Below are 25,178 nucleotides of genomic sequence, written 5' to 3' on the forward strand. Positions count from 1 at the left end.
ATTAAATTTGACTTATTCCTTCCCTCATTGTAAAAAGGATCGAAACTTCTAGCCCATTTGTTAATTTATTTCCAATGTGAATTTCGGTGCAAGGAGACATTTTTGGAATCTTGCTGGAAGTCACGTATTAATGCCTATAGATGATTTACTTTAGATCTCCTTTGAGAAAATTAATATCTCTATAAATAAGTTGTACACAGCTCTCATATGTTATCTATTTTGAGAAAATAAATGACTGGTTTGTCTCTAAGTCCAGAAATTAGTATAGAAAAGTCTGCATTTGTGCAGTCTTGTGTGTAGATGATCGGAAGTCACTGTACTTACCTTGTAGGCATCAATATTGTATCAGCCTTCTGTTGTAGAATTGCTTTTCTGTCGCCATAGTTTTATCAAAGGAAAGAAACTAGAATTGTGGTTCTTAATATCTTAACTGCATAGTAAAATAATTAAAGGATCAAAGTTTAGGCAGTAAATGTATGACAATCATATCTGGCTTCCCCATGTTTGGAACAAACTAGCATTTTAATTTCTAAACCTTCAAAAAGAGTATTTACACTATTAGGATCTGAACGTTGCTAATTTAAAGTAGTTAAAATTGTTTAGTCATCGGGTTTGCTATTTTTTTTTTTTGAACCAAATGGGAAGAATTGTTTTTATCAGTATGTAGTCATACAGTTTGCTTTCAAAATGCAAGCGCTAATTAATGTTTTTTTCTTCTGCTCTTGATATTTTGAAATGAATGAGTCTTCATGGGGGGCGACTCAATTACATTCTCTGTAATTTCCGCATTATAGAGCGTTTGGCAAACGGGAAAATCACCCATCATGTTACTGGCTACACAAGCATTTTGAAAAGGCAAAAAATGTACTAGGTTCTTCTTAGATCATTTTGAGCCGCTATTCTCTGCTCTGTCACCACCTCAACCTGTCATACTGTGGACTGAGGAAAGAGAGAGAAAAAGGTGGAAGAAGCTGGTCCATCCTGGCATCTCCTTGCATCATGGCACAAGTTATTGGCAAAGAGGCTTTTGTATTTATAGCTTTTTCATCAGAGAAAACAATGCATATGGTGGGTGTTTGCCATAGTCTGATCTATTTAGAAAATGACGTTTCATAAATTACTGTAGATAAACACTACTTTCTGATTTTTTAAAAAAATACTTGTATTGATTTCAATGAGGAAGGGAGAGAGAGAGAGAGGTAGAAACATCAATGATGAGAGAGAATCATTGGTTGGCTGCCTCTTCCATGCCCCTACAGGGAATCGAGCCCGCAGCCCTGGCATATGCCCTTGATCGGAATCGAACCCGGGACCCTTCAGTCTGCAGGCTGGCGCTCTATCCACTGAGCCAAACCCGCTAGGGCTAATTTCTGATTTTTGATGCCATGAATGGGTTTGGAAGGGGAGGCATGGGAGGAGATAGATGCGAAGAATCAGAAATGTCCTTGGGAAAGGCCTTACTTTTTTTCTGTAAATCTCCGTAAAAGTAGGATAGGTCTGTTCCCTACCCCAGGTTTGTTTTGCAGGCCCCCTCCCGTCCACCTAAACAAACATACCAGTGCTGTCGCCTCTCATCTTGACCATCTTTTCCTTCCACAGCTGCTTGCTCTGGGTTGGCAGCCAGTTCCTTGCTAAAGCCACCCATTGTCTTTCTGCCAAAACCAAGTTGAAAAAGGTTAACCTCCGTGCCTACTCCCTAAACAAATACTAGACCCAATAAGTCCGTGATCAGAAGCAAAAGAAACATTTATGCATCACGATAAAGCAACTACAGATATTAGTCTTTCCTGCTTCTTAATGTTTTACCACTTTCTAAAACCATTTTTTTTTCATATTGAATGCTTCTGTTTATTGTTTTTTTTAATATATACATATTTTATTGGTTTCTTACGGAGAGGAAGGGAGAGGGATAGAGAGTCAGAAACATCGATGAGAGAGAAACATCAATCAGCTGCCTCCTGCACACTCCCCACTGGGGATGTGCCCGCAACCAAGGTACATGCCCCTGACCGGAATCGAACCTGGGAACCTTGAGTCCGCAGGCCGTCGCTCTATCCCCTGAGCCAAACCGGTTAGGGCCTGTTTATTGTTTTATTGGGTGTTAATGTCCATATTACCCATTGAACGTTGGTTAGTCTTTCTTAGTGATGTTCAGACTTCTTTTTAAAGTCACGGACACTTTTGTTCAAATAATGTTTTCAGAAGTTTGGTGCATAAACAGACAAAAAACGAAAGGGGGAGCTTCTCTAGTTAATGTGGGGGGTTGGGAGTCCATGGCCGCTGAGGCACTGTGTGGTCCCCAGAGCAGGATTTGAACGCCACTAACCTATCTTTTTTTACCAAAACCAATAATTACGCAATTCTCTCTTCCTCGTTCCCTTGCTCCCTAAATCCTCTAAATCCGCAAACACATTCTTTAAATTAATTTAAAAAAGTAGCTTCCTTTGGGGCTCGTCACGCTGACCTTTGCAAGGTGTTCTATACGTGTTTACTATGTCCGTTTCTCAGGAAAAGGGTGGGTGGCAGGCATGTTTTCCTTGACTTTTGTTTTTTTTAACTTGGTGTGCAATTATTTAATATATGGGAAAGTACAGGAGGTACTCAATACAGTGAGTTATATTTGGGATTTAAGAAACAAAAATCACATGTTGTACCCTTTTTGTTTTTTTAAAGAGTTGAAGTAAGTGTTCTTTCTTTTATACCAAATGCTACCGTTTATCTGTTTCCGTTGCCTAATGGCTGGATGCGCTAGATTTTAAACAAGTGCGTTCAAAACGCTTTATTCAGACTGATATTTGGGATTGCTGTATTATTTAGCAAGTACATGTATAGCAGTTTCGCAGCTAACAGTTATGGCTTATATAGAATATAAAGTCAGTCCTTGCGATGATTGGTAGAGGTCAGTTTGCACAATGTTCCATTTTGGAAAAGGTGGCAGTCATTTGAAAACAGGAAAGGATTTTTTTTTTAATTCGTTTTTTAAAAGAAAAATCACGCCTAGCCAGTGCGTTTATTCTGCTGTGTTCTACTCAACTAAGCTTAAGCATACCTTTGTAAGAAGGACATCTTAATATTTTGCCTGTGGTAACACTGCTTCTGCTAGAATTTTTAAAACCCACACATCTACCGAAAATGAGAACATACTCACAGATACCCGCGTGTTCGAAATTTTCTTTAGGTTTTATAAATACACATAAATACGGAGATTCCACTATGTTGGCAGGGACACTTCTGTTTTCCAGAGTGCCATGAGTCAGGAGAGCCGTATGAAGGTTATAGCACAAAAACTATCACACATGTTTTGAGCATAGATACCTCCCCGTGGCGCTGGGAGTCATACTGACATGCTACGGCCTCTTCCCTCCCTTCCAGGATTTCACAGTTGGGCGGGAGCAACATTAGACTATGTTTTGTGAGGTGCTGGGAAGGGGGCAGAGAGGCCTTTGGAAATGAAGAAAGTGAGAGGGTTAAGGAGATCTCTGAAGATGAGATGACGCTTGAGCTGCGTCTTGAAGAATGAGTAGGCCCCCAGAACATTCCGGGTAGGCTTGCCGGCATGAGAGCGAGGAGCAGCTGGGAAGCGGCAGATGGACTGTGTAGGGCGTGGGCATGAGAATATGGATGGGCGGCCGGGGGGCGGGGGGACCCCTAAGAGGCAAGGCTGGAAAGTTTGGGAAGGACCTTGTGTTCTTGCTGAGGAGCGCACATGTTACGTGGTCGGTGGGACAGTCATGTGATGTGATTCATCCGGCTGGTGCCTCAGACCAGATGTAACGGGTTGGTGTGTGGTTACAAGCACGGAGACCAGATTAGGATGCCGGGGTGGTAATCTCGGTGAGAAAGATGAGGCCTGAAGTGACGTCGTCCAAAGAGGAGAGGAACCAAGAGAAGAGGGTATGACAGCCTTTTATTTAGTGCCTCTCTGCCTGCCCAGCCAGAGTTCTGGGCCTTCGACCTGTGTTCACCTTTAGTCATGATAGCAGCTGTGAGGCAGGAATGACCTGTTTCCGGGTGCCCGCTGTGTGTGTGCCAGGTCCTGATTAGGCACCTAGATGACTGGTCATCTTTAATACAAGGTTGGTGGTGGTGTCTTTGTCGTAGAGATGTGATTCAGGGCTTACGGAAGGACCGGGCTTGCCCCAAGGCCCACCGCTAGACAGGGCCATAACTGGCATCTGTGCCCAGATCTGGTTTTACCATTCATTCTCTCTCCATATTTCAGTGAGATGTAATGGACAGGCCAGGAAGGGGAGAAATGTGTCTACTGGCCAGAGATGGAGAGGAAGAGGAGGGGACTCCTGGGAAGACATATAACAGATTTGATTCTAGACAGAGTACATTTGGGTACTTCATTAATATTTTTTTTTTTTTTTTTTTTATTTTTTTATTTATTTATTTTTTTTTTTATTGCTTAAAGTATTACAAAGGGTATTACATATGTGTCCATTTTATCCCCCCGCCCTAGACAGTCCCCTAGCCTCCCCTATCCCCCAATGTCTTATGTCCACTGGTTATGCTTCTATGCATGCATACAAGTCCTTTAGTTGATCTCTTACCCCCCTACCTCCTGCCCCCCAACCCTCCCCGGCCTTCCTGCTGCAGTTTGACAATCTGTTTGAGGCAGCTCTGCCTCTGTATCTATTATTGTTCAAAAGTTTATAATGGTCTCTATTATCCATGAATGAGTGAGATCATGTGGTATTTTTCCTTCATTGACTGGCTTATTTCACTTAGCATAATGCTCTCCAGTTCCATCCATGACGTTGCAAATGGTAAGAGTTCCTTCCTTTTTAGAGCAGCATAGTATTCCATCGTGTAGATGTACCACAGTTTTCTAATCCATTCATCTACTGATGGGCACTTAGGCTGTTTCCAGATCTTAGCTATGGTGAATTGTGCTGCTATGAACATAGGGGTGCATATATCCTTTCTGATTGGTGTTTCTGGTTTCTTGGGATATATTCCTAGAAGTGGGATCACAGGGTCAAATGGGAGTTCCATTTTCAGTTTTTTAAGGAAACTCCATACTGTCTTCCATAGTGGCTGCACCAGTCTGCATTCCCACCAGCAGTGCACAAGTGTTCCTTTTTCTCCACATCCTCTCCAGCACTTGTCGTTTGTTGATTTGTTGATGATAGCCAGTCTGACAGGTGTGAGATGGTACCTCATTGTTGTTTTGATTTGCATCTCTCGGATGATTAGTGACTTTGAGCATGTTTTCATATGTCTCTTGGCTTTCTGAATGTCCTCTTTTGAAAGGTGTCTATTTAGGTCCTTTGCCCATTTTTTGATTGGATTGTTTATCTTCCTTTTGTTAAGTTGTATGAGTTCCCTATAAATTTTGGAGATTAGGCCCTTATCGGATATGACATTGGCAAATATGTTTTCCCACACAGTGGGTTTTCTCGTTGTTTTGTTGATGGTTTCTTTTGCTGTGCAGAAGCTTTTTATTTTGATGTAGTCCCATTTGTTCATTTTCTCTTTCGTTTCAAGTGCCCTAGGAGCTGTATCAGTGAAGAAATTGCTTCGGCATATGTCTGAGATTTTGTTGCCTTTGGATTCTTCTAGAATTTTTATAGTTTCCTGTCGTACATTTAAGTCCTTTATCCATTTTGAGTTTATTTTTGTGTATGGTGTAAGTTGGTGGTCTAGTTTCATTTTCTTGCATATATCTGTCCAATTTTCCCAGCACCATTTATTGAAGAGACTATCTTGGCTCCATTGTATGTTCTTGCCTCCTTTGTCAAATATTAATTGAGCATATTGGTTCGGGCCGATTTCTGGGCTCTCTATTCTATTCCATTGATCTATATGCCTATTCTTGTGCCAGTACCAGGCAGTTTTGAGAACAGTGGCTTTGTAATACATCTTGATATCTGGTATTGAGATCCCACCTACTTTGGTCTTTTTCAGGATTGCTGCAGCTATTCGAGGTCTTTTTTTATTCCAGATGAATTTTTGGAGAGTTCGTTCTAGATCTCTGAAGTATGCCGTTGGTATTTTAATGGGAAGTGCGTTGAATTTATAGATTGCTTTGGGTAGTATGGACATTTTAATGATGTTGATTCTACCAATCCATGAACACGGTATGTTCTTCCATCTGTTTATGTCTTCCTCTATATCTTTTTTCAACGTCCTGTAGTTTTCTGAGTAGAGGTCTTTTACCTCTTTAGTTAAGTTTATTCCTAGGTAGCTTAATTTTTTTGGTGCGATGGTAAACGGGATTGTTTTTATAATCTCTCTTTCTGAAAGTTCACTATTGGTGTATAGAAATGCCTCGGATTTCTTGGGGTTAATTTTGTATCCTGCTACATTGCCAAATTCATGTATTAAGTCCAGTAGCTTTTTGATGGACTCTCTAGGGTTTTGTATGTATAATATCATGTCGTCTGCAAATAAGGACAGTTTTACTTCCTCTTTTCCAATTTGGATGCCTTTTATTTCTTCTTCTTGCCGAATTGCAATGGCTAACACTTCCAGTACTATGTTGAACAGGAGTGGTGAGAGGGGACATCCCTGTCTTGTTCCTGTTCTTAGGGGAAATGGTGTTAGTTTTTGTCCATTGAGTATGATGTTGGCTGTGGGCCTGTCATATATGGCTTTTATTATGTTGAGGTATGATCCTTCTACTCCCACCTTGCTGAGAGCTTTTATCAAAAATGGGTGTTGAATTTTGTCAAATGCTTTTTCTGCATCAATTGATATGACCATGTGGTTTTTTTCTTTCAATTTGTTTATGTGATGTATCACGTTTATTGATTTGCGGATATTGTACCATCCTTGCATCCCTGGGATAAATCCTACTTGGTCATGGTGTATGATCTTTCTGATGTACTGCTGGATCCGATTTGCTAAGATTTTGTTGAGGATTTTGGCATCTATGTTCATGAGGGATATTGGCCTGTAATTCTCTTTCATTGTGTTGTCTTTACCTGGTTTTGGTATTAGGGTGATGCTGGCTTCATAGAATGAGCTTGGAAGTGTTCCTTCCTCTTGAATTTTTTGTAGTAGTCTGAGGAGGATAGGTTTTAGTTCTTCCTTGAATGTTTGGTAAAACTCCCCTGTGAAGCCGTCTGGTCCTGGGCTTTTGTTTGCTGGAAGCTTTTTGATGACTGCTTCAATTTCTTCCATAGTTATTGGCCTGTTGAGATTTTTAGATTCTTCCTGATTGAGTTTTGGAATGTTGTATTTTTCTAGGAATTTGTCCATTTCCTCCAGGTTGTCTAGTTTGTTGGAGTAGAGCTGTCCATAGTATTTTTTAACAATCATTTGTATTTCTGTGGGGTCTGTTGTTATTTCGCCTCTATCGTTTCTGATTTTGTTTATTTGGGTCCTCTCTCTTTGCTTCTTGGTGAGTCTGGCTAGAGGTTTGTCAATCTTGTTTATCCTTTCAAAGAACCAGCTCTTGGTTTCATTGATTTTCTGTATTGTTTTTTTGGTCTCTATGTCATTTATTTCTGCTCTAATCTTTATTATCTCCTTCCTTCTGCTCACTCTGGGGTTTTCTTGTTGCTCTCTTTCTAATTCTTTGAGTTGTAGAGTTAGATGATTTACTACCATTTTTTCTTGTTTTTTGAGATAGGCCTGTAGAGCTATAAACTTCCCTCTCAGGACTGCTTTCATTGTGTCCCATAGGTTTTGGATTGTTGTGTTTTCATTGTCATTAGTTTCCAGGATGTTTCGAATTTCTTCTTTGATTTCATTGGTAACCCAATCAATATTTAATAGCATGCTATTCAGCTTCCAGGTGTTTGAGTATTTTGGGTTGTTTTTATTGTAGTTTATTTCTAATATTATGCCATCGTGGTCTGCGAAGACGCTTTTTATGATTTCAATTTTCTTGAATTTAGGGATACTTTGCTTGTGACCCAATATATGGTCTATTTTTGAATATGTCCCATGAGCACTTGAGAAGAACGTATATTCCCTGGCTTTGGGGTGAAGTGTTCTGAAGATGTCTATTAAGTCCATCTGATCTAGTGAGTCATTTAGGATTGCTGTATCTTTGCTGATTGTTTGTCTATAGGACTTATCCAGTGCTGTTAGTGGTGTATTAAAGTCCCCTACTATGATTGTATTGTTGTCGATCTCTCCTTTGATATCTTCCAGGAGTTTTTTTATGAATTTGGGTGCTCCTGCATTGGGTGCATATATGTTTACCAGGGTTATATCTTCTTGTTGTATTGATCCCTTTAGTATTATGAAGTGGCCTTCCTTATCTCTTGTTATGGCCTTCACTTTGAGGTCTATTTTGTCCGATATAAGTATTGCTACCCCAGCTTTCTTTTCCTTTCCATTTGCCTGAAAGATATTTTTCCATCCTTTCACTTTCAGTCTGTGTGAGTCCCTTCTAATGAGGTGGGTTTCTTGTAGACAGCAGATGTATGGGTCATGTTTTTTTATCCATTCAGCCACTCGATGTCTTTTGTTTGGAGCATTTAGTCCGTTTACGTTTAAAGTTATTATTGAAAGGTACTTGTTTGTAGGCATTTCTGTTTTTGTGTGGCTGTTTTCTTTCTGAGCTTTTTATTTCTTATTTTTATACCAGTCCCTTTAGCATTCCTTGCATTGCTGGCTTGGTGGTGATAAACTCCCTTAGCCTTTTTTTGTCTGTGAAGCTTCTTATTTCCCCTTCAAGTTTGAATGATAGCCTTGCTGGATAGAGTATTCTTGGATTCAGTCCTTTGCTTTGCATCACTTTGTAAATTTCCGTCCATTCTTTTCTGGCCTGATGTGTTTCTGTTGAGAAATCATTTGACAATCTAATGGGAGATCCCTTGTATGTAACTTTCCGTCTCTCTCTTGCAGCCTGTAAGATTCTCTCTTTGTCCTGAACATTTGCCATGGTAATTATGATGTGTCTTGGTGTGGGTCTTTTTGGGTTCACCTTGTTTGGGACTCTCTGGGCTTGTGTGACTTTTTTCTTCCCCACCTCAGGGAAGTTTTCTGATATTATTTCTTCTAATAGGTTTTCTAATCCTTGTTCATCCTTCTGTTGTTCTGGTACCCCTATTATTCGTATGTTGTTTCGTTTCATGTTGTCCCAAAGCTCCCTTAGGCTCTCCTCCTGTCTTTTCATTTTTTTCTCCAATTGCAGTACATTTTGGGTGTGTTTTGCTTCCTTGTCTTCTAAATCACTAATTCGGTCCTCCGCTTCTCCTAGTCTACTGTTGATACTTTCAATGGAGTTTTTCATTGCAGCTATATCACTCTTCATATCTTCTTGGGTCTTACTTAAGTTGTTGATTTTTTCATCTGTTTCTTCTAGCTTCTTCCATATGTTATCGATTTTTTCATCTGTTTCTTCTAGCTTCTTCCATATGTTATCGATTTTTTCATCTGTTTCTTCTTGCTTCTTGCTGAGGTTGTCGATTTTTTCCTCCATCCGGTTTATGCACTCTAGGACCCTTATTCTGAATTCTTTTTCTGTCATGTTGCATGCCTCTGTATTACTTAGCTGCTTTTGTGGAGAGTCCTCCTTCTCTTTCCTTTGGGGGTTTCTTTGTCTACCCATGTTTGATCTCACTGACATATCTAGACGTTGAGTCGTTCAGTGGCTGCTCCCTTGGTGGCAGTGACTCCTTGGTCTGCGGTTCCTCTTCGGGCGGTTGCGGTAGCAGCTGCTCTTCAGTTGGCAGCAACTCCTCTGGTGGGTGCTGTTCACAGCTGTGGTGGCTCTTCCGGCTGGTGGGGCGAGGTTTCACGTACAGCTGCTGTTCCTCAGCAGAGGGTGTGGTGCTCAGGAGGTTGCTGTTGCTTGGATCTGCTGTGTTGATTTAAAGGCACAAAATACAACACAACAAGGCACCACGTACCAGGCACTATACACAAATATATTCACGATATTAATAACCCCAAATAAAGGTGACCACCTGAATTAAGAGAATTAGGGGATAAGGAAGAAGGAAGAGAAAAAGAGAAAAGAGAAAAAAGAAAAGAAAATTAGGGACCAAAAAAAGGAGTGCAAAAATGAAAGTGGGAAAAAGGAGGGGGGAAAGTAAAAGCGAGAAAAGAAAGGAAAAGAAAAAAAAAAAGAGCGAAAAGAGAGAATGAAGTGGAAGAGGGGAAGAGACTTTTTATATGAGGAGAATGCTCCTATAGAACAGCCATTAATCCCAACAAATTCCAGCAACAGCTCCCTGGAGATAAATGCAAACTAGAAACAACCAATAATATAACGATGAAAATAGAATGGAGAACACTAATCCCAAAATAAAATAAAGAGAAAGTAAAATGGCACTTTAAAAAAAAATGGTAAAATGGTAGCAGTAATAATACTGGTTAAAAATAAGAAGGTAGTAATTAAAAGGGTAAAATCAGGTGATGGAAAAAAGAAGAAAAAAAAAAAAAGAAGAAGAGGAAAAGAAAAAAAAAAAAAAAAAAAAAAAGAAAAAAAATTGGTTTCTTAGTTAAAAGGTGAAAAAAGAAAAAAAAAAAATATTGCAGTAGTGGAGGTCCTTCGGTTCTTCTATTCTTCAGTGTGGCTCGCCTTAGACCTGCCAGGTATTCAGGGGAGTGTTGAGTTTCCCTGCGATACACTGTTCCTCTGTGTTGTAAACCACAGTCCTTATTTTAAAGCAAGCCGCATTTGTTTCCCAGACTGCCTTATTTTGTGTTTAGCAAAGAGTCAGTTTGTGGGTCAGCCTCTGGGTGGCAGTGTTCTGGGGTTGGCCTCTGAGGCTACAGGGCCTCTCTGTCCAGTGGAAGTTCACTGCCCAGAGCTGGCTGCGTAAGAGTTACCAGTGCTGTGTTGTTGCTGGGATTCTCATTAATATTTTTGATACAGAAATCATATCGATAATAATAAAAGTGTAATATGCAAATTGACCGAACGACTGAACAGCAGAACGACTGTCCGGACGACCACGCTATGACACTCACTGGCGCCAGGCCAGCTAAGGCAGGTGCGCTGTGATTGGTCGGGGGCCCGGCCATCACCCCATGATCACCCCGCAGAGGGAGGCCCAGGCCACCAACCAACGGGCTGTGGCGGGTGGGCGCGGCCTCCCTCTGCAGGGTGCGATTGATCGCAGAGCTCTGGCCGGGTGAGCAGGGTCTGCCTCTTTGGGGCAATCCATCGCGGGGCTCCCAGACTGTGAGAGAGACACCCTCCCCCACCAAGTGCATGAATTTTGTGCACCGGGCCTCTAGTCTAATAATAAAATCATGTGACATTGGATCCCAGAAAGATCCCAAAGATAACCTTGGATCGTGTCTTTCACCTTGAGCTTTCCTAAATCAACAAATCTTACTGGGTAAGTAACATTTTTGAAACAGATTTTTGGGGGATGTGGGACAGTTTTTTTGTGGTTGCTTCACTCTCATACTTGCCTCTTCCAGAGCCTTCCTCATTTATAAATTCCTGGGATAGGGTTGTACTTACTAACGCAAATATTAAGCTTCTGTGTTTGGGACTAAAACTTACGAGCTCTTGGTAGAGAGAAACTCATCGAAAGTCATTCAGAAGTTCTAATTAACTATGTTGACATTTTAGGGAATTTTGGATCCTGTGATTGTGCCAAGATACTGATAAGAAAGTTTAAGTAGTCCCCGTACCTGACATGAACATGAGTATTTAGATGTCCTTGATTATTTGAGAAAGAACAGCTTTGAATGATAAGTCTAGTTTCTTTGGACCGGCTCACTCTTACTATTGAGTCCAAGGGGGTTAGTTAAGAGACTAGAATAAAAGGGTTTCTGACTCTCATTCTTGTTTCTCTGCTTCTCTGGCAGTTGAGCATCTTATAATGTACTAGGAGCCCAGCACACGAAATTCGTGCACGGCTACGGTCCCTAGGCCTGGCCTGCGATCAGGGCCATTTTTCCCAGCTGCCGGCAGCTGGCCACTCCCACCTGCCGCCACCCACCCAAGTTCCCCATTCATCATTGGGCGATCGGAGCCCGCCGGCCAGGGGAAGGAACCAAGAGGTTGGCTGGCAGGCCCCCATCGGGCAATCAGAGCCTGCAGGCTGGGGACAGTTCCTGCATTGAGCGTCTGCCCCCTGATGGTCATTGTGCATCATAGCGACCGGTCGTCCCGCAGTTCGGTCAATTTGCGTAGTACCTTTTTATTATATAGGATTGTCTGATAGTCTTGCCTGGTGACTTCAGTTCTCGTCAGGCTTATATCATACAGCAAGCTTGCAATTGAACTAAGGGTGCTGCATTGGCCTGAGGATGTCACCCACGATTACTTCCATGTTTTTCTGCATGAGAATAATAGTTTGTATATAACTACTTGTATCCCTGAATCTTAATCGTATTTGTTGCCCATAAATTAGAGAAGCATTCATTTGCTGGATGTTAAACAGTTAAAATTTCAGATAACTTTTTTTAGAAAAATAAATATTTTTATTATTTCAGAGAAGAAGGGAGAGGGAGAGATAGAAACATCAATGATGAGAGAGAATCATTGATCGGCTGCCTTCTGCACATCCCCTACTGGGGATCAAGCCTGTAACCCCGGCATGTGCCCTTGACCGGAATCGAACCCGGAACCCTTCAGTCCCCAGGCCTACGTTCTATCCACTGAGCAAGGGCAGAAGAAATGTCACAAAGTAAATGTGGGCATCATCGTTTCAGACAGAAGCTGCTTCTGGGTTTGGCTGATGACGTGCATGAGCTCCTGTGCAGTGAGAGGGAGGAGGGCCAGGCGCCAGGGTTCCCGTGGAGAGGCGGCCGCTGTCCTGGTTTTCCCCGAACCGTCCTGAATGGACGCGCACTCAGAGCCCTGGCCTCCACAGCGCCTGGTTCTCATTCCTGCTGAAACGCACTCCGGCCTTTGGAAGGGCGCCAGGTCCCGGCTCTGCCGTCCCCGCGGGCGCTCGGTCACGGTCACGGTCACGGTCACGGTCACGTTGGTATGATCCGCGGAGCCGCTGCCTTCGTTGTTCACATTCAGTTCTCTCGTCGGAAGCTGGAGCCCGGCAGAGCCTCGCCTGACCAGAACTCCAGCTCCCAGCGCAGCGTTCTCTTCTCCGAGGGAAAGGAAGCTTGGTTTTCCTGGTGGTGCTTATTCTAAAAATGGAAGCAGTGCAGAAAGGCAGAAAGGGAAAGGAACACCGCCTCAAGTCCCGCCAGCAGAGTCTGTTCCTTTTAAGATTCTCTGGAATGGGACAGTGAAGGGCATGGAGATACTTTTCATCTTGGTGTTGTAATCACTTCTCAGAGGAAGAGCACAACACTTTTTTTTTTTTTTTAATTGAGCTTTTCTGCACGTGCCATGCAGTTCACCCATTCAGGGTACAGCTCAGTGGTTTTCAGTATCTCACAGGGGTGCGCAGGTAGCTGCTAACACTTTCTGAACATTTTCATCAGGCCTGTGCCCTTAAGCCATTATCACCACCCCACACCCTTACCCGCTCCCAATTCCTCCATACTTCTCAGCTCCTGGCAACCACTAATTTACTTTCTATCTCTGCCAGAGAGTTTATATAAGGACTGAGGAGATACATACGTACATAAAAACATATGTGTGTGTGTGTGTATGTATGTATATATATGGGGGTGTGTATATATATACATACATACACACACGCAGACCCATATATACACACACATATATGTATATAAATATAAATAGATATATAATATATATGGTATCTTTATACGTAATATATGGTATCTTTATACGTAATACAGTATATATGGTATCCCCCCCCTCCCAAAATGTTTACACACTTTAACAACTGATAACTCAATTTTTTTTTTTAAATTATTGATTTCAGAGAGGGAGAGAGAGAGAGAAACATCAATGATGCGAGAGAATCATTGATTAGCTGCCTCCTGCATGTCCCCCACTGGGGATGGAGCCCGCAACCTGGGCACGTACCCCGACCAGGAATCAAACCCTGACCTCCTGGTGAATGGGTTGACGCTCAACCTCTGAGCCACACCAGGTAGGCCAGATAGCCCCATTTTAAAAATGAAACGTATATTAATAAACACGGCCTTTATAATGATTCAAAAAGTGTTCATACCTTTTTTGGGGGGGCACGCTATATATTCTCAGTCCTTGTATGTATATGTATATGTATATGTATATGTATATGTATATGTATATGTATATGTATATGTATATGTATATATATGTGTATATCCATATATATTCTCAGTCCTTGTATATATATGTGTGTGTGTGTATATATATTCACACACACACACACACACACACACATATATGTCTGGTATGTATATCTTCTTCATCCATCTGTTGATGGACACTTAGAGTGTTTCCATAACTTGACTATTGGGAATAACATGGGAGCACGGATATCTCTGAGATTCTGTTTTTCTTTCCTTTGGATATGCAGCCGGAAGTAAGACAGGTAGATCCTATGGTCGTTTTCTCTTCATATTTTTGAGGATCCTCAATACTGTTTTTCTCAGTGACTGTGCCACTTTCCATGTCGATAGTCCCTGACTTTTTTTTTTTAAATGGAGGCAGCCATACCAGTCCAGTGTCTCCCTCCAGGCGACTCTAGACACCTTAAACCAGTGGTTCTCAACCTTCCTAATGCCGCGACCCTTTAATACAGTTCCTCATGTTGTGGTGTCCCCCAACTTCATTGTTACAAATTGAACATAATTAAAGCATAGTGATTCATCACAAAAACAATATGTAATTATATATGTGTTTTCCGATGGTCTTAGGCGACCCCTGTGAAAGGGGTCGCGACCCACAGGTTGAGAACCGCTGCTTAGAACCAACACCAACACTTTTGCTTCCATTCCCTCTCAAAAGTGCATCTCCTAGGACTTTGCAACCATGAAGGTCATACCCGGGGCCTTCCTAGCAGTCAGAAGTGCGGATGTTGCTAATTTGGATGCTGCTTTTGTGCACGAGCAGGCCAGCTTTCCCGAGTGCAGATGGGATGAGAGCCAGCTTTGAGCCAACGCTGCCTCACTCAATCCTCGGAAAAGACGCTGAGATGGCTCCTCTCCCCGCCATGAATTGCCTGGGGGCTGACCGCGAACAGTGGGAACCTCTGGTGGTTTGAAACATGGATGCCGAGGGTCTAGTGTGGTGATGATCGGTAGCGAGAGAATAGAGTGATGCTGGTCACGTCGCAATAGCCTGTCACTTCCTGCTACTCGTATGTCACCCAAGTTTCTGCATGTCCCTGCTCATGCAAAACACGTGACGGTAAAGAATGTTAAAAGGCAGGGGGAGCCGTGACCGGTTTGGCTCAGTAGATGGAGCGTCGGCCTGCGGACTCAAGGGTCCCAGGTTCGATTCCGGTCAAGGGCATGTACCTTGGTTGCGGGCACGTCCCCAGTAGGGGATGTGCAGGGGGCAGCTGATCGATGCTTCTCTCTCATTGATGTTTCTAACTCTCTATCCCTGTCCCCTCCTCTCTGTAAAAAAGTCAATAAAATATATTAAAAAAGAAAAGAAATAAGTGAACCACCAGCACATGGCTATTGTAAGGGGAGCGTAGCTGGTGGCGATGGCCATTTTTCTTCTCCTGACGTCTAAATACATAACAAACGTTGCTTTTTGGGTACACGATCCTCAGTTTGTGTTTTTCTTGAGGGCCCATCCTAATTTATCTCTCCCTGAAGCCTATTTTAATAGGGCTCACGTAAAGGGGAAAAATGCCCTTTCTAGGCGAAATGTGAGATCGATGGAATATCGATACTGAAACGAATTCCGCTGTATCGTCGCGCTGCCGAATTTACTTGTCTGGACAGGGAATGTTCTTTCCCATAGTCCACCCTCCTCCCTGGCTGAGCCCGAGAAGAGCTCGTAGCATCAATATGAAGCAGGAAATGCTGTGAGCGGCACGCATATGATGCACTGAATAATTTAGTATCTCTGGGAAATGCAAGCTGCAGTAGAATTCAAGCAGCCGAATCAGAGTGGAGATCAGTATTTTTCTGACGCGATGGTAAGAAGTGAAAGTCAGTGGGAAGACGGTCCTTAGAGATGGTGCATAATAGTTTGACCGGTGACAAGATTGGGAGTTTTGGGCTTAAAATGTTCTGTCTCGTGCAGTAACAATGCATTGTGACACTTGGCAGATGACTTTTTTTGCCAAAATGATCGGTGATGGACCGCGCTCATTTCTCTGCTGTCAGAGACGAGATAATGTCTCAGGTTTTTCTTGTAAGTTTTTCTGTTTGCCTTCTGTTCCCCACTCCCCATTAAATGTGAATTCAAGGGACCGGAGGGGTAAACCTTGAAGACTGGGCACGTTTATTTCATAAAGGCTTTGTAGGAGTAGCCACTTACAAACATGGGTAAGGCAGAGTGTTTCAAGGTTTACATTTAAAATGTAATTATTGAAAAATGTCTAAATTGTTCATCTCCTTTGGGATGATCGCATTAGTGTGGTAGCCGTTTTATATGTATGCCTGTGGTCTTTTTTGGTCATGACTGTAAATCTTGTGCATGTGACTTTAATAATAGATTGGGTGGTTGGAACGACCTAGCAAAGGGGACATTTATCAGTCTTTGCGTTTGAGAGTATCTGCTGAAAAATAGTTTTAAAACAAGGTTTATACTTAATTGGACTATATTAAATCTAATTTTTAAATGTGATTAAAGCATCTTGAATTTTAAGATTTATTACCATTTTCAGCTGTGCATTCTTTAAACATAAACTGGTTTGATTCTGATTCTGTGCAGACTTTAGTTAGTATAAATCATATTATTTGAAGAATACAGTTTTAGAGGAAATCTAAAATACTTGTCTTGTTTGCCTTTATGTAGACTTTTTAAAGTCGATCTGTTTCTACCCGGTTTATTGTTTCTGGTTAATAACAATGGAAAAAAGTCTTTCCCATGCCGAAAAGAATTTCTATAGGATTTTATCGAATGTGGCTAATTATAATACTAAAAAAAAAAAAAAAATCTGATCTTGTTTTTTTCCCACCTCAATTTTGAATGTCACCTTGATTTTATATAAGCCCTTCCCCTTTTCATAAATGATCACCTCTTCTCATTGAGTTTTGTCTCATAAAGAGAAGTTACTTCATTAATGCTTAAGGAAAATTTTAATGTAGATTAGCCTAAATAGTAAAAGGCTATTTGATGTGGCCACACATTTCAATGATACATTGTCAAATATGTGTACGTATATACTATTGAGGGGGAAAAAGGAACAATAAGATGTGGCTTGGCAAAACAATGAATAGTTTTGATGTGTTCCAAAGTGGAAAGCAAATGAAGATATTCTTATTTTATAGCCGCATACAGAGAACACTTTACTTGCTGTAGGCTGTTTAAAAATGGCTTTGGTCTTTTTTCCACTAGTAGACATGAGTAGTTCTTGTGTTAAATTTAAGCATTTCCCCTAAAAAAAAATTTTTTTTTTCAGCTGCAAATTCTCCTACATGAGCAAGACTAAAAAAGAGAGGGTAGATATCATGACATTCTCTCCAATGGCCAGAGACCTTGACTTCCGGTAGCGCAGCTGTATTTACTTTTAAAAACATAATTGTCCTGCATAAATCGATTGCACTCTCTGATTGTATAACTCGGGGAAATAATGAAGCTGTAAGTGCCTCATTCCAACTGTGGCTTCCAGGCTTTCTCCCCAAATAAGATTACCCACCACTTTTTTAGAAAGCGAATGTTCGAGAAGTTAACGTTGATGAAATGATAGTGCTTCCAGGAGGAGGGTCTAGACAGGAAGTATGTTATGAAAAACATGTTGAACCTTTCCAAGCGCCTTCTAGCGTATGTCAAGTTCTTCAGATGGCCCCGTGGTCCGTTGGAGCTTCTAACACCCAGCTGTCTGTTGCAGCCCCGAGCAAGGTTGCTGCTACCCAGGACAGCACTAATTTGCGATGTATTTTCTGTGGTAAGCAACGTTACTTACGTTTACATTCCTTTTTCAAGCTGTGCTACATGCTGATCGCACATTGCCATCCCTTTCGTTCCCTTAGGGCCGTGGTCTGGTTTTGTGGTATTTGGGATAAGGCAGCTTAGCTCCTGATTTATTATTTTTTTATGTTGTGATATTCGGTGTGGTTCACGTAGGCGATTTGAGTTTCTGAGTTTGGCATCCTTGAACGAGGATTTATTTAGAATTAGCATCTTAAAACTTGACTTCCGGTTCCCTTCTTTCACTACAAATAAGAGTGGGGTGTTCTTTTTGTTTGTTCATTTTCATTTTTAACTATTTTGTTTGAGAGCGATCTTTTAATTTGGAATTTAGGGGGGAAATTAGGTCCATGTTCCTATGATTTGGGGGATGTGCCCTATTGGGAGGGAGCTTTTGCTGAACTTGGGTTTGTAGGTGTGCACGTCACCAGGCAGATGTAAGCTCTTCCTTGCTTTCATAGGTTGATTTCAGACCCAACAGCCTCCTTCTATTCCGTGGTGTAGGTATTTGTGGCTCAGGCATGAATCTAGGCTTTATGGAGCGTTTTCTTTCACTCTCCTATTCACAAGTGTGTACATATATGTATTGTTTGTAGAGACAAACCAGATATGTCACTTACCCCAAATTCCAGTTAATCAGATATACGCATATCCTTATCCTTACACAGGCTGTATACACACACACACACACACACACACACACACACACACACACACACGTCTGATTTCTTTTTATCTTCATTTGATTCTAAAACTTTCTGTTTTGAAAACCCAAGTTCAGAACGTAACTTTCAAATCAGAGCTTTTTTTTTTTTTTTTGACATACCTGGCCAGATTTTTAAATGAGAGATAAAATGATAAAATGATATACTGCTAGAATTTTATATAAACAGTTTAACTGTGTACATAACGCACTTTATGCATGTGACTCAAAGTTTTTGATGTGATTCCTCAGTATTCCTGGCCTTGCTTCTTTTACCTATGAAGAGAATTATTTTAAAATTTACACATTTGCTGGTTGAGGCAAAGAAACGTGTGCTCTGCATTTCCACAAATGAAAATTCTAGTGTGTTTCCTGGTATATTTAGTGACTGCTCCAGGTGACACAGTTACAGCAGTGAGCCCCTTGTTTGGCTCTTTATAAATCCCCCCACTTCTCCCCAGACTCCACAGTTATTGCAGATTAAGCGTTTCATCAGTAACTTTTAATTCTGAATTTTCTGCCTCCTCTTGGGGTTTCTTCCAGGCCCCCTTTTGAACTAGCCATGGATGATGATTCGTATTTGTGTTCTTGGGACTCTAGTCTTTTTTGAAAGCCTACTTTTTTGAAAGTCTATATGTGCTCCTGAATATGTTGAGTTCCACCTGCAGAACAATTGCACGGTTTACCCAATTGCAGAGAAAGGCTTGATCGAGCCTTCATAGACGTGAATTCTTGAAGTTGTAAAATTATGCGTTAAAAAGCAGATTTCTCCCCCTTGTTATCTTGAATTGTGCAAACAATATAATTACCACATGGCTAAGCTTACACTTGATTGTATTTGTATAATAACACCTATTTGTCTTCTGGTCCTGTGTTTTTAAGTAATCTGTGGCTAAGTGTGGAATTATATTTGTGAAAATTAAAATGTTCCTTTAGCCAAAACTCAGTATTGAAGTCAAGACTGAGTTGCCATTCATTCCTGGCTCAGAGAGAAGTTCTACCCCGACTTCCATCATTCATAGAATACCATTTCAGCGACATGGACGCATTTTCTTTATTAGAAATTATAATTCATGCGCTTTGCTGTATGAATTCTAGCCAGGAAAAAATGAAGATCAACCATTGGTTATGACGGTGGTAATGAGAGGAAAGTAACCTTCAAATAGCTATTCTTTTATGATAATATAGTAGGGACAAGCATTGACCTGTTTCTTTTTTTTCCCAAAAGATAACTGTTAAGCCGTACATGATGCTCATAAAATATTGTCATTTGCCCACTGGTTAGGGAAGGACCTTATCTGCAGTCTGTGGGGACACAGGCACCCCTGTAGGAATATTGTGAAGTAAGCGATAGTTATGTTCTAGAAAATACAGTGCCAGCAGACAAGCCTTGCCCCATCCTAGTCGCTGCTTCCTGTTGAGTCTTGGCACCTTTGGTGGGACTTAGGAATTATCTAAACCAGCAGAAGGCTTGACAAGAGGGCGAAATGCAATCGTGCACCTGAAGTTCGTCATTTACCTGGAACTCCTTTATTTAATGCTGATGATATATTGCTATCATTTTTACATGCACACGACTTTCAATGTGCTCGCGATTGTGACTTGACAATATTGATGAAGAAGCAGCAAACACAACCCCCGATTAAATATAGAATGCTCCCCCTCCCTGGCCCCCAGTTAAAGACTGTCTATGGAAAGACACAAAGAGCCACAGAGGGAGAATTTTCGGTTGTTCTTGGGTCGAACTCCCCCACCTAAAAAGGATCTCCTCAGCTGCACGAATAAGCTGTCGTAAATTGTTTTTATCATGAGTGATATCAGCCAGGAGAGGAACTTCTTTTAAAACGAACTTGCTGCGTAAACTTTTAACTCAAAACAGAGTCCAAGTCTGTGAATTCCTAAAAAAAAAAAAAAAAAAAAAAATCTTTTTGTCCTTCAGAGTCTTTTGTGAGTTATGTCAACTTTTATTAGTTTGTTAGTTTATTTATTTATTTACTCACTTGGGGATTTTTTTGTTTAAGAGGAGATGTCAGAGGCCCATCTGTCTGGCATGTTATCGTGGCCCTCTTTTTAAAAAAATGTATCTTACTGATTTTTTTTTTTTTTTTACAGAGAGGCAGGGAGAGGGATAGAGAGCTAGAAACATCGATCAGCCGCCTCCTGCACACCCCCCACTGGGGATGTGCCCGCAACCGAGGTACATGCCCTTGACCGGAATCGAACCTGGGACCCTTCAGTCCGCAGGCCGACGCTCTATCCACTGAGCCACACCGGTCAGGGCCTGAGGCTATTTTTCATTGATTTTTAGCGAGAGTAGAAGGGAGGGGGTGAGAGACAGAGAAACTTCGATGTGAGAGAGACACATCAACTGGTTGCTCCCGCCTGGGGCCGAGCTTTGAGCCTGCAGAGGAGGCGCCTGCCCTTGATCAGAATCCAGCCCTCGACCCCTCAGTCCATGGGCCGACGCTCTAACCACTGAGCAACCGGCCAGGGCTGTTCATTTTTTGTTGTTTTTTATTTAAACCTGTTTAATACAACCAATGGAATTGAGTTGAAAGTTTCACGTATCTTCTTGAATTTGTATATTTGAGTTAAGATTTACATGGGTAGATTTTAATAGATTATTAGTGTTATCGTTGCGACATATGCCTGCCCTAGATGTAGTAATCTTTGCATTCTTCTTGTAACCTTCTGACTGTTTAATTATTCGAGCAGCCTGAGGTTTTCACTTAAATACACAAACAGTATTTTATAAAACTAGTTAAACCACAGTAGCCTTGTGCGTTGCCCATGTAGCATTTTTGGATAAATATAACTTCAGATCTATATAAAATTCTTCCCCCAAATTACTTATATTTTCTCAAAGTTGCCCTCCCACCTTCTTCTGCCCCCAAAAGACGAGACGTCTTTGCCCTGTAAAGTGTTAAACATTAGCGTATGGCTTACTATGGCAGGATTTTTATGTTATTATGTTAATTTTCTAAAGAAGGAAAGAATTCCAAGCTGTTCGCCAGCCAAGTTCTATATTCTCATTTATGCAAACAGTTAAGTGTCTATTTTATTTTAACTTAAAATGCTTTTTTTATTTTGTTGTTGTTACTGATGACATGGGATTAATATATTTTTATATTTCCTTCACGTGGTTATCAAAATAGCAGACTCTTAGGAAACCTAATGAAATATATCACTGCACTTGCCATCTAGTTTGTCTTTAGAGGACAAATTAAATGATGCATGTAAAAAAAAAATGTGTAAAGAGATGAGGAAAAAATTAGTAGGTAAGTTCAGATCGAATTATTGTATTTTTTTTTTTTTTTTTTTAACACGGGATAAACCAGTTCTGTATGACATTTGAATGAGCCTTATTCTTCTGGTGGTGACGTTCACTCCACTAGTATAAAATACTTTGTGCTGTGACTTCGTAGATGATAAGAATTTACTTTAGAAGCGTTTATTAACTGTTCTTTTTTATACTAGTGGTTTACGAAACACTTTTAAAGTATCTGCTAAGAGGCACTTGCTGGCACACTGGAATTCATAGACATCTATAGCATGTCATTACTCATATATTTTTCTCCAAGAGTGGAAGATAGCTACTTCTTTATTTTTTTTATTTAATGGATTAGATTTCAAAACTGGTCTTTTGTAATTGTCGGTCTGTTAGGTCCAGCATTTATCTCATTTTATGACACATTTAGTTTTTCTATCCAGAGACATTAAAATGTCCCATAATTTAGTGGCATTCTTCACCAGATGCTAAAAATAGCCTGCCTTGTACATGACACATAAGAATGGATGGTCATTAAGGTTTCTCATGGCGGAACCATGCAAATTTGAATGCAGGGTCTGTCTTTTTTTTTTTTTTTTTTTTTTTTTTAATACCCCAGATGAAAAGTAACATTACCTCTGTTACCTTAAAAATTCAGACAAATAGGTTAATTATATATTAAGCTTAGCCAATGTTTTGTTTTTATTTTATTTTTTACCAGTGCTCAATGCCAGGCCATTAAAATAAGGGAAGCTTTAATTGAGCAAATTGGATAAATGCACTAGCACAGTGGTTCTCAACCTTCTGGCCCTTTCAATACAGTTCCTCATGTGGTGACCCAATCATAAAATTATTTTCGTTGCTACTTCATGACTGTCATGTTGCTACTGTTATGAATCATCATGGAAATATCTGAGATGCAGGATGGTCTTAGGCGACCCCTGTGAAAGGGTCGTTCGACCGCCAAAGGGGGCGCGACCCACAGGTTGAGAACCGCTGCACTAGCATATATCAGTCTCAGAAGAAGGTTCTCATGCTCTCTCTCTCCTGTTTTTCATTTCCAGTGTTCTATTTAGGTGAGTTTTGAATTCCGATTTTTTATTTTTTATTTTTTTAAAGTTCTCCACTTCATAAGCCAGTCCTCCTGGGAGAATGTCTCATTGTCTTAGAAATGTCAAGCTTAGGCGCCTCCCCAGCTGCTCATCGAATACTTGTTTGCCTCCAGCTCTTCACATATAAATGTTCATTTTCCCTTCATTGTGGATGTTTTCCATTTGTTTCACGTAAGCCTTCGGATATGATGGCAGCGTTACGTTTGCGGTCTCTCATTTGCTGTTGTGTTACGGAAAGCTTACGTTTTATTTTGCTAAGCAAAACGAAGATACATTGGTAGCTCTGTGATGGTTTTTATGTTATGCTCGTGGTCTTGTCTCTAGCCAGCTAAATATCCAGGTAATGTTTACCTATAATGTTCTTCCTCCCTTTTTAGGGCCAGCATTACCCAGACAAAATTCACAACTTCCTGCCCAAGTTCAGAATGGCCCGTCACAAGAAGAATTGGAAATTCAGAGGAGGTAAATTTATCAGTTCCTGTTTATACTTTTTCATTCTGCTGTGGGAGATCAAACTCCACTCATATTGAAAACAGATAATATCTCATTAGTCACTTGAAGGTCAAAAATTGTATTGTTACACCATTAAGTGTTGTAATCACCAATAATGAACGAAAAGATTCTTGCTATGCTGGACAACAGATGTTAAGAGAATTATAATTTCCTATCTGCTTAATCGAAAAAATCGTATTCGTGTAGGTGTAGATATTTTAAACAGCATGGACATGTCTTTGTACCTCCAAGAGTCTTATTTTTAAAGTAGTTACAAATTAATCTGCGATCGTTGTGGCTTTCACGGGACCAACGTAACTAGAAAGTTGAAATAGTGCTGGCCATTTGCAGAAGGCGTTGAACTTGAGAGACTACCATTGGGTGTAGCAGTGGAAGACAGAACCGTTCTGTTGATGACGAAACGGCTGGTGGAGTGAGATCAATAACGCTATCTTCATTATTTCAGTGCAGTTTATAAAGATGCTAGGAATCATGAGCAGAACCTCAGAATGGTAAGCTGCTTTGTAACCAAATAGTTTTCTAGAGTTCAGGTATGGTCGGTAACTAACATTGAGCTAGTCGAGCCATGTCTCATTTTATTTTTTATTTTTATTTTTTTTAATATATTTTATTGATTTTTTACAGAGAGGAAGGGAGAGAGATAGAGAGTTAGAAACATCGATGAGAGAGAAACATCGATCAGCTGCCTCCTGCACATCTCCCACTGGGGATATGCCCGCAACCCAGGTACATGCCCTTGGCCAGAATCGAACCTGGGACCTTTCAGTCCTTCGAACCAGGGACCTTCCAATCTCTGAGGAAGGCTCTCTAGAATCTCCCAGAATGGTTGTTTTTTTTTTTTTTTTTGCCAAAGACTAATTATTCAGGTAGATTACTGCTGAAATAGCCTCCAAATTTGGTGAAAATCTTATCTAACTCTTTGGAGTGGTGCTATCATGAACAGATTTTATAAATAGAACTAAGTTTCTATAGAAATAGGAAAGCTCAAAAGATATAATCATTCCAGTTCCGTATTGAGAGTTTTAAAGATTGTCTTTTGAAAATATTTTTTTTTTCTTTCAGAGAGGAAGGGAGAGGGAGAGAGAGTTGGAAACATCAGTGATGAGAGAGAATCATTGATCGGCTGCCTCCTGCACCCCCGTTACTGGGGATCGAGCCCGCAACCAGGGCACGTGTCCTTGATCAGAATCGAACCCGAGACCCTTCAGTCAGCAGGCCGACGCTCTATCCACTGAGCCAAACCGACTAGGCCCCATATTGAGAGTTTTAAATATGCCTGAATAATTCCAAGAGTTAGGTCACCCGATATGGTTGACCATGCTGAGAGCGTTTACAGTTCGGATGGAGGATTTGGGGTGACATCGGGATAGAGATATAGTAAAAGAAGCAGTTGTAAAAAAAAAAAATGACTAATTTTTAACACCAGATTAAGAAAACATTGTTCTGCCCTGACCGGTTTGGCTCAGTGGATAGAGCGTCGGCCTGCGGACTAAAGGGTCCCAGGTTCGATTCCGGCCAAGGGCATGTACCTTGGTTGTGGGCACATCCCCAGTGGGAGGTGTGCAAGAGGCAGCTGATCGATGTTTCTCTCTCATCGATGTTTCTAACTCTCTATCCCTCTCCCTTCCTCTCTGTAAAAAATCAATGAAATATATATTTTTTTAAAAAGCTACACACACACACATCACCAGGAAAATAATGAATAAAAAATGATTATAGTCTTATTGGGACTTAGTCACATGTAGAAAGCTA

General features: G+C 40.9%; 1 protein-coding gene across 5 annotated transcripts in view; it reads left to right on the forward strand.

The window, feature by feature from the left end:
- The window catches only part of ENAH (ENAH actin regulator), a 113,507-nt gene that overhangs the window by 56,852 nt on the left and 31,477 nt on the right, over positions 1-25,178 (forward strand). For 2 of the 5 annotated variants that reach the window (XM_036354625.1, XM_036354629.1), the window contains exons 5-6: positions 17,751-17,807; positions 23,291-23,375. In XM_036354625.1, the coding sequence (XP_036210518.1) occupies positions 17,751-17,807; positions 23,291-23,375 (142 nt within the window). Of the gene's footprint in view, positions 1-17,750; positions 17,808-22,865; positions 22,878-23,290; positions 23,376-25,178 lie in introns of all 5 variants that reach the window. The other 3 variants (XM_036354630.1, XM_036354631.1, XM_036354628.1) reach the window with 2 other exon arrangements.

This window comes from Myotis myotis, unplaced genomic scaffold (assembly GCF_014108235.1).
Source record: "Myotis myotis isolate mMyoMyo1 unplaced genomic scaffold, mMyoMyo1.p scaffold_m19_p_21, whole genome shotgun sequence".
Lineage (NCBI taxonomy): Eukaryota > Metazoa > Chordata > Mammalia > Chiroptera > Vespertilionidae > Myotis > Myotis myotis.